Source organism: Solanum lycopersicum, chromosome 9 (assembly GCF_036512215.1).
Source record: "Solanum lycopersicum chromosome 9, SLM_r2.1".
Lineage (NCBI taxonomy): Eukaryota > Viridiplantae > Streptophyta > Magnoliopsida > Solanales > Solanaceae > Solanum > Solanum lycopersicum.
Genome location: NC_090808.1, coordinates 42,686,472 through 42,699,394, shown reverse-complemented (window position 1 = coordinate 42,699,394; position 12,923 = coordinate 42,686,472). Strand labels below are relative to the sequence as shown.

At 37.2% G+C, this 12,923-nt stretch overlaps 1 protein-coding gene across 1 annotated transcript; it reads left to right on the top strand.

The window, feature by feature from the left end:
• Positions 1-1,041: 1,041 nt before the first annotated feature.
• Positions 1,042-12,652, top strand: LOC101254330 (uncharacterized). Its single transcript, XM_004246974.5, has 2 exons — positions 1,042-2,696; positions 12,294-12,652. The coding sequence occupies exons 1-2, from the start codon at positions 1,731-1,733 to the stop codon at positions 12,450-12,452; spliced, it is 1,125 nt and encodes a 374-aa protein (XP_004247022.1). The 5' UTR covers positions 1,042-1,730; the 3' UTR covers positions 12,453-12,652.
• Positions 12,653-12,923: the final 271 nt, after the last annotated feature.

Here is a 12,923-nt window from a genome sequence, read left to right as displayed (position 1 = left end):
ATCCCCCACTAAGCCGACGTTCACCACCGAAATCACAAGCAAAATTCGTAGAAAACTTGGGTTTTGCTTTTCGTTTTGAAGCTTATTTTTGCTTTTGAATTTGCGCGTTCAAGTTCTTGATGAACTTCATATTTTTTTTGTTCTGTTCTCTTCTTTTTACTGATGAGTGATAGTGTAATTAAGGTGAGAGTAGAGAGATACGTGAGAATGAGTTTGCTTAGGATTAGGAGATTAGGTGGAGACTTAGTTAAATCAGGACTTCTCTTAATTGTTTAAAATCTGATTTTTTTTCTAGGGTAAGCGAAATGACAACCAAGACCCTACAAAATTAGATTATAATCATCAATTTAAACCACCTAAACGTTGCTTCCACTGGTTCGAACCCGGGTGAAGCTTAACTTGCAAAAAGGGTCAAATTCAGCCAACCCTACCTGAATTGCCCCTCTTCTTTAATTAATTAATTAAATACATAGGGTAATTACAATATTAACCCTAGCTTGGAAAAGACCATTTTACCCCTAGACCCTCTAAAGCTAAGATTACCCCTTTTAAGTCCTGTAAAACTCATCTGGGTGAATCTCTTCAATTCGGGTGCCCTACATGGTTGGTTCTCAACCTTGCCTAGCTCAACTAACTCACCAAGTAGGTTGACTTGGCTAGTACATGGGTTCCGAGGTCTGGTTCCATGTGCATCAAGCCGTGTGAATCCGGTCTAATCTAGGCATTCTAGGTATATTTAGGCCTTACTTCGCATTGTTATTTTCTGGTTGTTACATTCTCCTCGAACTTAGGAAATTCAAATAATAAATCCACTTGCACCTTAACCAAAGCACAACTAGGCCTTGTTTTGTTAATTGTAACCATGCCAAGATTCAAAGGTGTACCAACCACAGATGCAACAGAAAAAGTGTTACTTTTCTTCACAAAATAGGTGGGTTTTAAGTCAACGAAAGATATCCATGCCATAGCGTGAGTAGTTTCTTCATTCACCTTAAATTTAGCATCATATATTAAAGACCTCATAGCATAATAATAACCGTCCTTGGCTAATAAATAATAAATTTTCTTTGATATCAAATTGGTGAAATCTGTTTGCTAATCTAATCTCATCAAAACATGTCTATTCCTTAATAGCCCTAACATGCATTCTCCTTTGATATTGCATTTTTTAAGTATTAATAACCTCAGTTCCTTCAATTCTGGCCAGCTATATGAAAATTTGCCAACCACTGCAAATTGTAAGTTTTCAGTAGTGTTCATTCTACCAACTTCCTTCTCTGTCCACATAATTCTGGGGATTCCATTAATATAAGACACCTTCTTCATTGGACTTGGCTCTACACATGTAGGATCTTCTTATTCGAACATGAAACTTCGAGAACATTAGCATATTGTTTAGGTGTATAATTGTCTTTTTTTTAAAAGAAAAAATTCAAAAATAGTTTTATAATAGTACATTATTACACGATAAACTTTTACTTATTTAATAAAATTATATAAAGAATTGAAGTAATTGTTTTACAAATTATGAAGATTTTACAAGTTAAAAATCAAAATGATATAACCAAACAAAACTTGAAGAATGATCTAAATGATAATTCATAATTTAGTTGATGTGAGATGGTGAAAAGCGAAACCCTAACAATAGGAAGAACGAAAATGAATAGGTGATAGAAATTAGAAAGCGGCGGAGTCCGGTTGAGATATTATCAATCATACCTTGTTCTGCTATGGAATCTTTGTGTGCAAACTATGCTTCTTCAGATGAAGAGGAACAAGTAACGCTTCCTCCCCCAAAATCAACTTCTTCTTTCCTTTCACTTCCCGCACCAAATTCCCATGATCAACAACTGCGCCCACCTAATGTTGGAATTACCACATCTTCTTCTTCTTCCCTTTTCTCTGTCCTTCCACCTCCAAAGACCACCATGGAAGATCCTCCACTCCTCAATTCCTCAGATCCTAAACCCAAAAGGGTTGTTCAATTTAAGCCTCCTGTCAACCCTTTTTCTCTCAAGTCTTATAGTCTGGATGAAGATGATGAAGATGAGGATGAAAAGGAAAAACAAAGAAAAAGGTCTCGGTCTTTTGCTCAAACATCTTCAGTTAAATCATTTTTGTCCACTATTCCTGCTCCAAAGAACTCTAACACTTTGGGTGTTTTGGGTTCCGGCTCCGGAAGAAGATCCACCATCCAAGCAGATGTCCCTGTTCCTGATCCAGTTAGTTCGAATGAAGTTCTAGTTAATTCCAATACAGATTACAGTGAGAGCCAGCAGATTGATGGGTCGTTTCAGAGTGTAATGGGAGGTTTTGATGGTCCCTCACAACATAATGCTGATTGGAATGCACAGGGTTATGTAAACCAAGAAGTGTATGCTGGATATGATAATGATGGGGCTAGTGAACATTCTCCTGCGGCTCCACCAAATGTGAATTATGTTGAGTGTGACAGTAATTATGGCGCTTACACTAGTTACGAACAGTATGGTCATAATTGGACTGATGGGTCTAGTGCAACAGAAGCATCAACAATTACTGATACGGCTGAAGTTGTATTTAGATTGCCTGGGAAGAGAGGCAGGAGTGACGCTCCACAGAATATTGTTGAGGTGAACCAGGATGAGTTGATGAAGAATGGGCCAAGGGAAGACCAAAGCAGGCTCACTGGGATTGCCTTTGGGCCATCTTACCAGGTACACTTACACTATGTCTATGAAGTTACTTATTCTCTAACTAAATTATGAGAGGCTTAAAGTTTAATATAGTTGATTTTTAGCACTGCATATTAATTTTGAGTATTTGGACACCATTGTGAATGTGTCTTTGTTATTTGATTCTGTTTCTTTCTCTCTGTCCTGCTAAGTTTTGAGTTTTTAATATCCAAATTGGTCATGATGCTTTCTGCTTACTTTAAGCAGGATAAATGAATCTCAGAGATTTAGATAACTTATAGCATTGTGAGATATAGTTTTCTTGTTCGGTCAAGTGTTATTATGCATGTTTCTAGTCAATTTTTCCTTTTAAGAGAAAGCCTTGTATTCTAGCTTCTAGTCCTTAAGATTAAAAAGTTGGCAAATGACGTTCCAGTGGAGGATTGAGATTTCCTCTTGTAGTTTAGATACCTGCTCTTGCTTCTTGCACGATGCTCTAATTCATTTATCTTGTTGGTGTGTTCAGGCACTAGCAAAAAGGGATTTGTTAATTATATAGTTCAGTTAAGTTGATGTGAACGTGAACACTTATGCATTTTCCTCTGGCGTTGTTTGTTCAAAGTATTTTGTTTCTAGTGTTACTACTGATTTAACGCGGAGTTGGGTCAAAATGCCCTAAAATTGAATAAAAATGCCCCTGCTGATGGTTTGGTCCTAATATGCCCCTATTGTTACTTTTGGGTCAAAAATACCCTTTTTCAACAGATTATTCTTTTTTAACACATTCTTTTCCTAGTAAAATATTATTTTTATTGAACGGATATGCTCAAGGTACACCTCACTTTTGATCTAATGCGGTTGTATGCAATTATAGTAATCCAACTAGGTTAGGGTCGAATTACAGAACTAATACTCTCTCGATACACCTCACTTTTGATGTAACATGGTCGTATGCAATATAGTTATCCAACTAGGTTAGGGTTGAATCCACATGGAATATTGGGAAACTCCTTCATGTTTATATATGAGTATGATTACTCAACTTATAGCGGTGTAACAGTTGTAGAGATTGATTGTAGCTAATTAAGTTATAAAATAGAAAGTAAGTATGCTGAAAGTCTGTAAGTATGCTTGCAATTTGTCCTAACAATGGATTATTTTCTCCTTTCGATAATCATGCAATACATGCCCTTGGGGTTATAGATATGCACTCATTATAGATATGCACTCACTCTCTTTCGAGTTCATGAACAATTTATCTACATATGATGGTTCTGCAATTATATGAATTATTGACAATAAGAACGACTGATTATGCTTAAGTAGATTCAATTATATCTAATGTGAATCTATAAAACAAAGGTTAACGCCTTGAGTTCATGCAAATCTTCCTATACCAAATCCTAACCACTCTTCCAAGTCTGTAGATTAAGATATTATGCTATAGGTTAGTATTATTAACCACTATAATGTTTAATTAAGCACGAAAAGAAGTTTGATATGTAACCCTCCTGGTAGTATGTGATTTCCAGAAAACCTTATGAACTACACAATGTCATTGTGTTTCACAACCTCAGTAGAGGATATGAATACCAAATTTAGCTACTCATACTAATAAAGAAATCAGAAGAATAAAGATTCAAAAAAGGTTGAAAGCTTGATAAAGTTGAAGCCTATATTCAAGAACTATAAAAACTGTAAACTTTGGATGAAAAGAACTACTACAACTAACTACTAAAAAATCTTGACTACTACAATTCTCCCCTCTTCTTTTACAAGTGAAGCCAATATACCTATTTCTAATTGTCCAAGAAAATAGAATTCTAAACAATTAACGTAAGTTCCACCTATAGATTTCTGCGACCAACTCCACGACCATCACCTGTTTTATGGGCCGTGGACTCAATGATTGCCCATTAGGTTTTCCTGGAGTTGTGTTGTGTTTTGTTAAGCGGTTGTGCTTTGGTTTCACGAGCACTCATGTACTCTTCCAGTGTTGTCACACTTCTGTTCACCTCTTTGTATATACGTTTTTGGAATTTATGTAATTTTCATATAGTCTTTCTTTTCAAGCACCAACGGGAGCCCTTTTTATGACACTGTAGACTGTACATTATGCGGAGATCAATATTTCTCTCATTAAAAGTTTTCATGAGCTTATTAACAAAATCAGTCTCTGCGATAGATCTTCCAAGCATGGGATTTAACCTTGTTTTCTTTTCTATTATCCTTGTTATTTCCTAACGTATACTCTTTATCACTTTTTTCTCACTAAGTTTCCACGCATGTCTCAAAGCTTCAAAAAGATGGTAGTAAGCTCTTTGAATATCTCCTCTATTCTTAATATTCTAACCACTTGTTTGACATTCATGCACATTAATTTTGCAATGAATACTTGGTTAGCTATACAATTGTCTCTTTGAGGCACTTATAAACCTCTACAGGGATATCATTTAAACCACAAGTTTTTTCTAATCCTCATATTTTTTGCATACTTCGTGTTTCTAAGTGGGCATTTGGCCATCAATTCTTTCCCCAAATTGTTTGGATTTTCCAAGGTTAGAGTTGGAGTTGGAGTTGTTTGACCATACTTTTTGTAATAGTTATTTGGATTTTGGATGTACTTTTTAAAAAACGTGAAATATATTTCAAATGAGCTTAGTTATAAAAATAAGAAAATTAGGAGGTTTAGCCAAGGCTTATAGCTCAGGACCCCATAAATTTGAAAAGAAAAAATTTATAAAGTGAAAACTAGGTTTGTGTGTTTTTCAAATTCTAAATACAACTTCAAATTGTATATGGAATTTTTATGGCCAACTGGTGATTTTCAAACGAAGTGAAATTGTTGTGGCCAAACGGATCATAAAACTGATTCTTTAGGTGAACTAAAATCTTTAAAAGTGATCCTCATGATTTGCCAGGGTCGGCAACACCTCAGGTGACGCTTGTGCTTTCTTGTGGGACATGGCTTTCCCCGCTTTTCATTTTGATTTCCTCTTTTGTATGTGCTGCACTAGTTTCCTGATTTTCTCTTGCTGCATTGATATTAAAATGTAAGTATTTTTTCATTTTTCCGCTTCTCTTCACTTATTGATTTGCAATTTATGATAACTGGTTAATTGTATTCTTCAACATTAATGTTCAAAACTGTTTTTGTTTTGAGTCGAGGGTCTATCGGAGAACAACCTCTCTACGTCACCTCTGAGCTAGAGGTAGCTGTACACTATCTTCTCCAGACCCTACTCCGTGGGAGTACACTAAGTATGTTCTTGTATTCTTTAGCATTAAGCAGATGCTGGCCACCTTCAAAAAGGGATTACAACCATAACCAAAACAGACTTACAAACACCCTATTAAATCTGTAGTTTGATCCGCATCCTCTGTACTAAGTTGTTTACACCAAAAATGTAAAGCTACTAAACAATTCCATTTTACTTTGTGAATGGAATTGGAGATATATTCCAATCATCTGCCATTTCTTTCTTTCCACACAAACCAGCATATGTATGAATGTAGTAATTTCCACCATCTCTTCTGAGTTTTGGTACCTTTTTTTTAGTCCAACAGTTCAGTAGATCAGAGGTGTGTTCCAGCGTAGTCCAACGAGCTGGTGATGTTGATGAACAACTCCCAGAGTTGAGTAGTGAACTTGTAGTGTAGGATCAAGTGCTTATTTGTTTCCCCTGTTGAATTGCAAAGAAAGCACCTGGCAGTAGTTGCACTCCTTTTCTCTAGAGCACTTGTTGAGTTAAGCAATTTCTTCTCATAACACCAAGTGAAGCAATTCACTTTGGTTGGAGTCAGACCCTTCCATATGCTATTCCAAATGTATAGAAAACACCACCACCACTCTCCTATATGCATTATTATCAGTAATATTCCCATCTTTAGTATGTCTCTAGATGGTCCTATTTGGTGCATCTGTTATGATGTGGTAGCCTCCTAGCATCTCCAACAATGAGGCCACACTCCCCACTTCCCAATCATTTAGTAATCTCCTGAAGGAGAGGTCCCAATCCTGTTTTCTCCAACATTCACCTACTCTGAAATCAGGATTGTTGCAGATTGAGAAAAGATATGGTTAAACCTCACACAGGGGATCAATCCAACCTTCTCTCCAATATTTATTCTTGTTGTCATTACCTACTTTGAGTACCAGGTTTTCCTCCATTGAAGTCCATAGGGATCTCTTTATCAAAAAAAGTCCATAGGAATCTGATTATTCTCCATACCCCTAGCCCATAAGATTTTCTTGACAATCTCTGAGCACCAAAGATTGAGCTCACCATAGTTGGCCATAATCGCTTCCTTCCATAGAGCTCTTTCCTCATTAATGTATCTCCACAACAACTTCATTAGTGAACTTCTGTTCTGTACTTTCAAATTCTTGTCCCCAGACCTCTATTTTCATATTAACATCTTGAATGTTCAGATCAGGCCTCCAGTGTTCAGCTTCCTTGTATAAATTTATGTAGAAATTTTGGACAGCCTCCTTGATCACAGCTGGATCTTTCACAATGTTACCTTCTACATCAAGTTGTTCCATACTATTGAACCTCTTATTAGAGGTGGCGATTCTGTGGAAAAACTTTGTATTCTTGTCTCCATGTTTCAACCATTGTACCTTGAATCTTTGTTTCCATGCTATCTCCTGTTTCTTGACTCTGTGTTCTTGTATTATCTCCCAATTAGATATCTACCTTAAAATGTCTTCTTTTCTATGCTTCCAGTTACCTTTGTTTTCTTTGCTCCATTCTTTCATCTTTACCTTTAACAGTTTCAATTTCTCAGCTAATATATATCCTGCTCTCTCCTCAATGTTGAAAGAATCCCACCATTCCTTTACCTTGTCTTTGAATCCCTCTACCTCCAACCACCAAGATTCAAGTTTAAAATAAGATTTTTTCCATTCCCAACCACCACATGATAGCATAATAGGATTACGATCAGATGTTAACTTTGGTAGTACATTTTGTTTGATGTGAATGAAGCTTTCTCCTTATTGTGCACAATGAAGAAATATATCAATTCTTCAAGCACTCATTTGATTGTCCCCTCTTCTCCAAGTATAAGATCCTCCAAATAAAGGAGGATCAATCAACTCCCAACTCCTGAATACAAGAGGAAAATTCTGTCATAGCACCAGTAAGTCTGCGGCAGTTTGTTCTCTCTGATGGGTGTCTAGTAACATTAAAATCTCCGCAAACTATCCATGGTCCTACAATCCTTACTATGATGGCTTCCAATTCCTCCAGAATACCTTTCTGATCTCTCTACTACAATCAACATATGCTGCAGTTATGTGCCAATTGAATTCTTCACGTACCCCTGTGAATTTCTTAGTTAAGCTTTGCCTGCCAATCTCCACCAGTTCCCCCTTTCATACCCTTTTATCCCACAAAATTGCAATCCCCCCACTGCTCCTCATTGCCTCCTTATGAACTTCTCCCATCCATCTATTTTCCCATATCTTCGGTATTAGTCCATCGATATTACCCTCCAGCTTTGTCTCAACTAATACATAAATATCTGCCTCCCACTAATGTATTAGCTTTCTAACAGTGTCCTTTTTATCCCTCCCATTCAGCTCCCTCACATTCCATGAGATTATTTTCAGTCTCACTGATTGGTTAGAGTTAAAAGCCTTCCACTAGATCTTGGTTCCCCGTCTTTGAAATTCATATCAAAGAACAAATTTCTCACCTCTTTTGGGACATCATTGTTAGATTTTATTGTCTTCATCTTCTCCCCTTTTCCAGTCTCCTTTTCCCTCCTTTGGTCTGTCTTAGCTAACATAGTATACGCTTCCTTTTTGCATCCTTTAAAATTGACACCAATTATTGACGTAATTTTATCATGTTCGCTTGGATTCATTCCGTGGTATGTGCAGTCAAGTCTTCCTCATGTGTGCTATTGTCAACCTGTAAAGGTTCTGGCTCTGCACACATAACCAAGAGTGAATTTGAAAAATCCATCTCTCCTTCTCCATTAATTTGAGTTGGATTTTTCTCCCTTATTGATCCCTCTTCCTCCTGAATTTTCGCATGTGGTTGTAGTTGATTGTCCTGCTCTTTCTCCCTTTTTTCCATTGTTGTTACTCCTGTCACATCCAGTTCTCCCTCATCTTCGAATTTTAAGAAGTTAGAACAACGGCATGTTTCTTAATTTGACATACTAATGAGCTCAACCAAAGTCTCTATGAAGAGCTTTTGTTCTTGTTCTGGGTCCAATTCTTTTGGATCTATTTAATCCTTCAGTTCATTTGATTTAAAGGGAATGGGCTTTTCACCATCTGGCCCTCCACTTAAATGAAAGGGTCTTTTCTCTTTCTTCCCTAACTCCTTTTTCCAGCTGTCCACCACTACTACTACTGGAACCCCCAACTCAATTCAATCTCTCTTGAAAAGGTCCCAACCGTGGACACATGCCTTGTGCCAGCAAAGGACACTCCTTTTTTGTATACATTGATATATGTAATGTATCTCTCTGCATCCTCTCTTCCTTTTTGGTGAATTACCTCTGCATCTCTAGATATACTAGGATTTGACCTCTCTACTTGGCTACTAATTTCAACAGTCATTTTCTCCCGTATTTTTTCCAGTAGGTTGCTGGTTCTTCACACCATACCGGCATTGAAAAAACTAGGTTTTCGTCCTCGACTTCAATGGATGTTGGGATTTTTTCTCTAGGCCCTTTAACTCGGATTCTGGCCCACCGTAAGTGGTTTTTGAGCTCCGTTTCTTCTTCATTCTTCAGCCAGCCTCCACATTTGTCTCCTATCTTTCTCATCTGTTTCAGAGTTCCAATGATGCAGAGGAAGTCCCAAGACCTTGATCCAATACCAATCGAATTTTGTTGTATCAGGAAAAACTCCCTTTGTTGGATGCCACCAGTCCAGTTTGAGAATTTGGTTGTCTCTTCCATTCTCCCATCATAATATGTTATGTTGCTCTTCTTGACTGAACCTCAAAAAGGAAATTGAACACATTCATGTCATACACCTGGATGTTTGGTACTCCTTTCCAGGTTTGAACTGCCCATTTTCTTACATCGTTGCGTGTTGGGGCCTCTTCTCCTCCAATGAATCTCCCAACCAAACATCTTCGCAGCAGAGCATTATCCTCCTGAGTCCTGACCGACAAATTTTGCCACGTTCATGGGTTCGTTTCTAACTTAAGCCTTCGCTGCTCCCATTTAAGCTTTGTAATTAGCCACCCCCCACCACACACACACACACAACAATAGTGTTCCACCTTGTATCCCCTTCTGTAATAAAAGTGCCATGTGTATTTGACACTTTATTAATAAAATCTTCAATTTTGTGGATCAGTCTCCTCCACCCCTTATTAAATTGATTCTCTGGAAGAATGATGACTGTTCTGTTCTGGCCCTTAACAGCTATTATTGAGATGTAGCGACCATATTTGTTGAACTTTTGAGTGCAGTAAATGTAGGTTGGCATATCTCTGCATCTCCATGGTTTAAAGATTTTCCCCTCATTGCCCGAGGCTTCTTGCATCCTTTTGCACAGCCATAAAAGAACTCCCCTGCTAATTGACATCCTCCTCAATGGGGGTCTCGATCTCTCTACCCAATCAAAACAGGTATCTGTGTCTGAGAAGGAAGCTGTGATAACAAAAAGCTTTACCCCTGTTCTGAAAAAAAGTAAGCAATCCATTTCTGGAAGAAAAGGAAGAGATTAGTAGAAGTGTTTAGAAGGAAAAGTGGAGTCTCCCCGTTGGTAGAAGACCACCGGAAAGGAATTCAAAAGCCCAGAAGGGACTTCTGAAAATTTGCCTAGGGAGATGTGCCTGAGAGCTGCTTTCTCAATTAGGGTCTTTTGAAGCACTTGGAATCCTATCATGTGTTGCTACTTTCATCAAGCTGTCAGCCTTCCATATCCAGAATAAACAGGAAAGGAGACAGTGGATCTCCTTGCCTCAATCCCTTTTCTTATGTTAAACCCCCCACTGGTTCTCGATTTACAAGAACAGAGAACCTGACAGTTTTATATAGAATGCAATCAATTTCAACCAGTGGGAATTTGAGCATAATTTATTATGGAATTTTTTACCATCCTCACAGAGGCGGACCTACTTATGTAGGTGAGGGTGCATGTGCTGATGTGCATCCGTTAACTTTGAAAAATTTATGTATATATGCTTTGACGAACAAATATATATAACTCTACACTCGTACAAACAGAATTGCACTTTGGGGTGTCGGTTGAAGCTGCTGCGTCCACACATGTGACGCAAGATCTATCTTGGAATAGCACATTTTTGTTTTTATTTTTTCTTTTTGATTTTAAAGGGCTATAATAACAATAAAAGTGATGCATATGGGGGATTGAAACTTCCATTCAACATGTATCTTCAGCACACCCTTGACCACAGAGCTATCACAATCAACTGTTACAACAAAGCTAAAATATAAGTACTTATTAGCTTAGAACTCATATTTAACCTATATATTTATATTTTCACTACTGTTCACATCAGTTGGTCACAATATTATCCCTCAATAATCATTGTATGTTTTGCTAGTGCCTATGTTAAGATAATGGTGTCCCCGTGGTTTTCAATTCTTGGGTTCGTATCTGCATATCACCAATCTATGCAGCACAAATGAGATGGATCCTGTGAGCAAAATACAGAATTCTTTTTTTTGTTTAGTTAAAGGTAAATGTTTCATTTACAAGATCCAGGAACTATGTTGATGGTGGGCAGTTCAAAAGAAGGCGGAAACCCCTGTACAATATCAATGCTGTACAGAGCTAATAAAGTCTATCGTGTTGCTTTCTTCATATATATACACTGGCCAAAAGTCCAAAACAACTGTATTTTTGTCATTAGTATCGCTGTAGCCTTATCGTCAAAGATTCTACTGTTCCTTTTCTTATAATATCCGAACTACAGAGACTGGAGTGGTTCTCCCAATTTTCCTTAGCCTCTTTGTCTCCCTTGTCGTGCTGCCAGCAGAAGGTCCTTTATTGACCATGGCCTTACCAATGCCAACTTCTCACCAAATGCTTAGGAATAACCTCCATAATTGTCTAGCAACCGGGCAATGAGGACAAAATGCTGTTGTTTCTTGTCCTTACCCGAAATAGCATCTACTGCCATATAGCCGAATCTCTTTGACATGCATAGTGAATCAATCCTGCTGAAAGCATTATCTGTCTTTATTTGCTTATATGGTGTGGTGATATAAGAATCTTTTTTCTATTTGCTTGTTTTTAAACTTAAATGTAGTGCACTGAGCTGTTGTGATATAGTTTACATGACTTTAAAGGTACTTGAGATTGATCTTTATCTTGTCTCATTATGTTTCTCCTGCCTCCATTTAAGGAATGAAGGCTGGTGGTGGCTTTTGGGTCTGTCTGGTTAGACTTGTTAAACTGATTTTGATTATCTATACCTGTATTTAACAATCAATGTCCATTTTTATTTTTATGGTTGATAATTAACCAAATATTGATTGTAACTAATGTACTGGTGTTAATGAAAAGGAGAAGGGAATAAATCAGGTGAGATGTTCCAATTATAGGCTGTACTTTCTCCTTTTTTCCTTTCCTCTTGTCAATTATCAAGGATGATAAGTGTTAAGTTTCTCACATGTACATTTTATTTGTTGTAGCCTGTTTCGAGCAAGGGAAAGCCTTCTAAGCTGCTCAAAAGAAAGCATCAAATTAGTACTTTATACTTCGATATGAAACAAAAAGAAATGGAGCTGTCAGAGCGACGGGCCAAGGGGATGCAGACAAAAGCTCAAACACAGGGAAAGTATGGTTGGTGACAGTTTTATGGTTTTCGAGGACATATGGTGAATGAGCAACTTTTCTTTGTTTGGTAAATCAAATTTTAAATGTTGTTGATAGTGGCTGGCTTTGAAAGCATTGTAGTGCAATATTTGTGCAATTTCCTGGTAATAAGTAGTGAGAATACTGATGGTTCCTTGTAATGATATACTGTACAATAATGGCAAATTGTTGATTACATCTGTGATTGTCCGTGCAGGAGAGAATTCTATACTTGAATTTGATGGAAGGAGACCTCAAATGACAGAAACCTTGAATAGCTTATTTGTCTTTAGGGAAGAAAACCTTTCCATATTAGGGTGTGTTTGGTACGAAGGAGAACATGCAATTTTTTTCAATTTTTTGATGCTTATTTTTCTCAAATTTAAGAAAAATGACAGATCTTAAAAAATTAAGAGAAATATTTTTCAAAATTTTATTTCATCATTCAATATTTTTTTTTCATTATC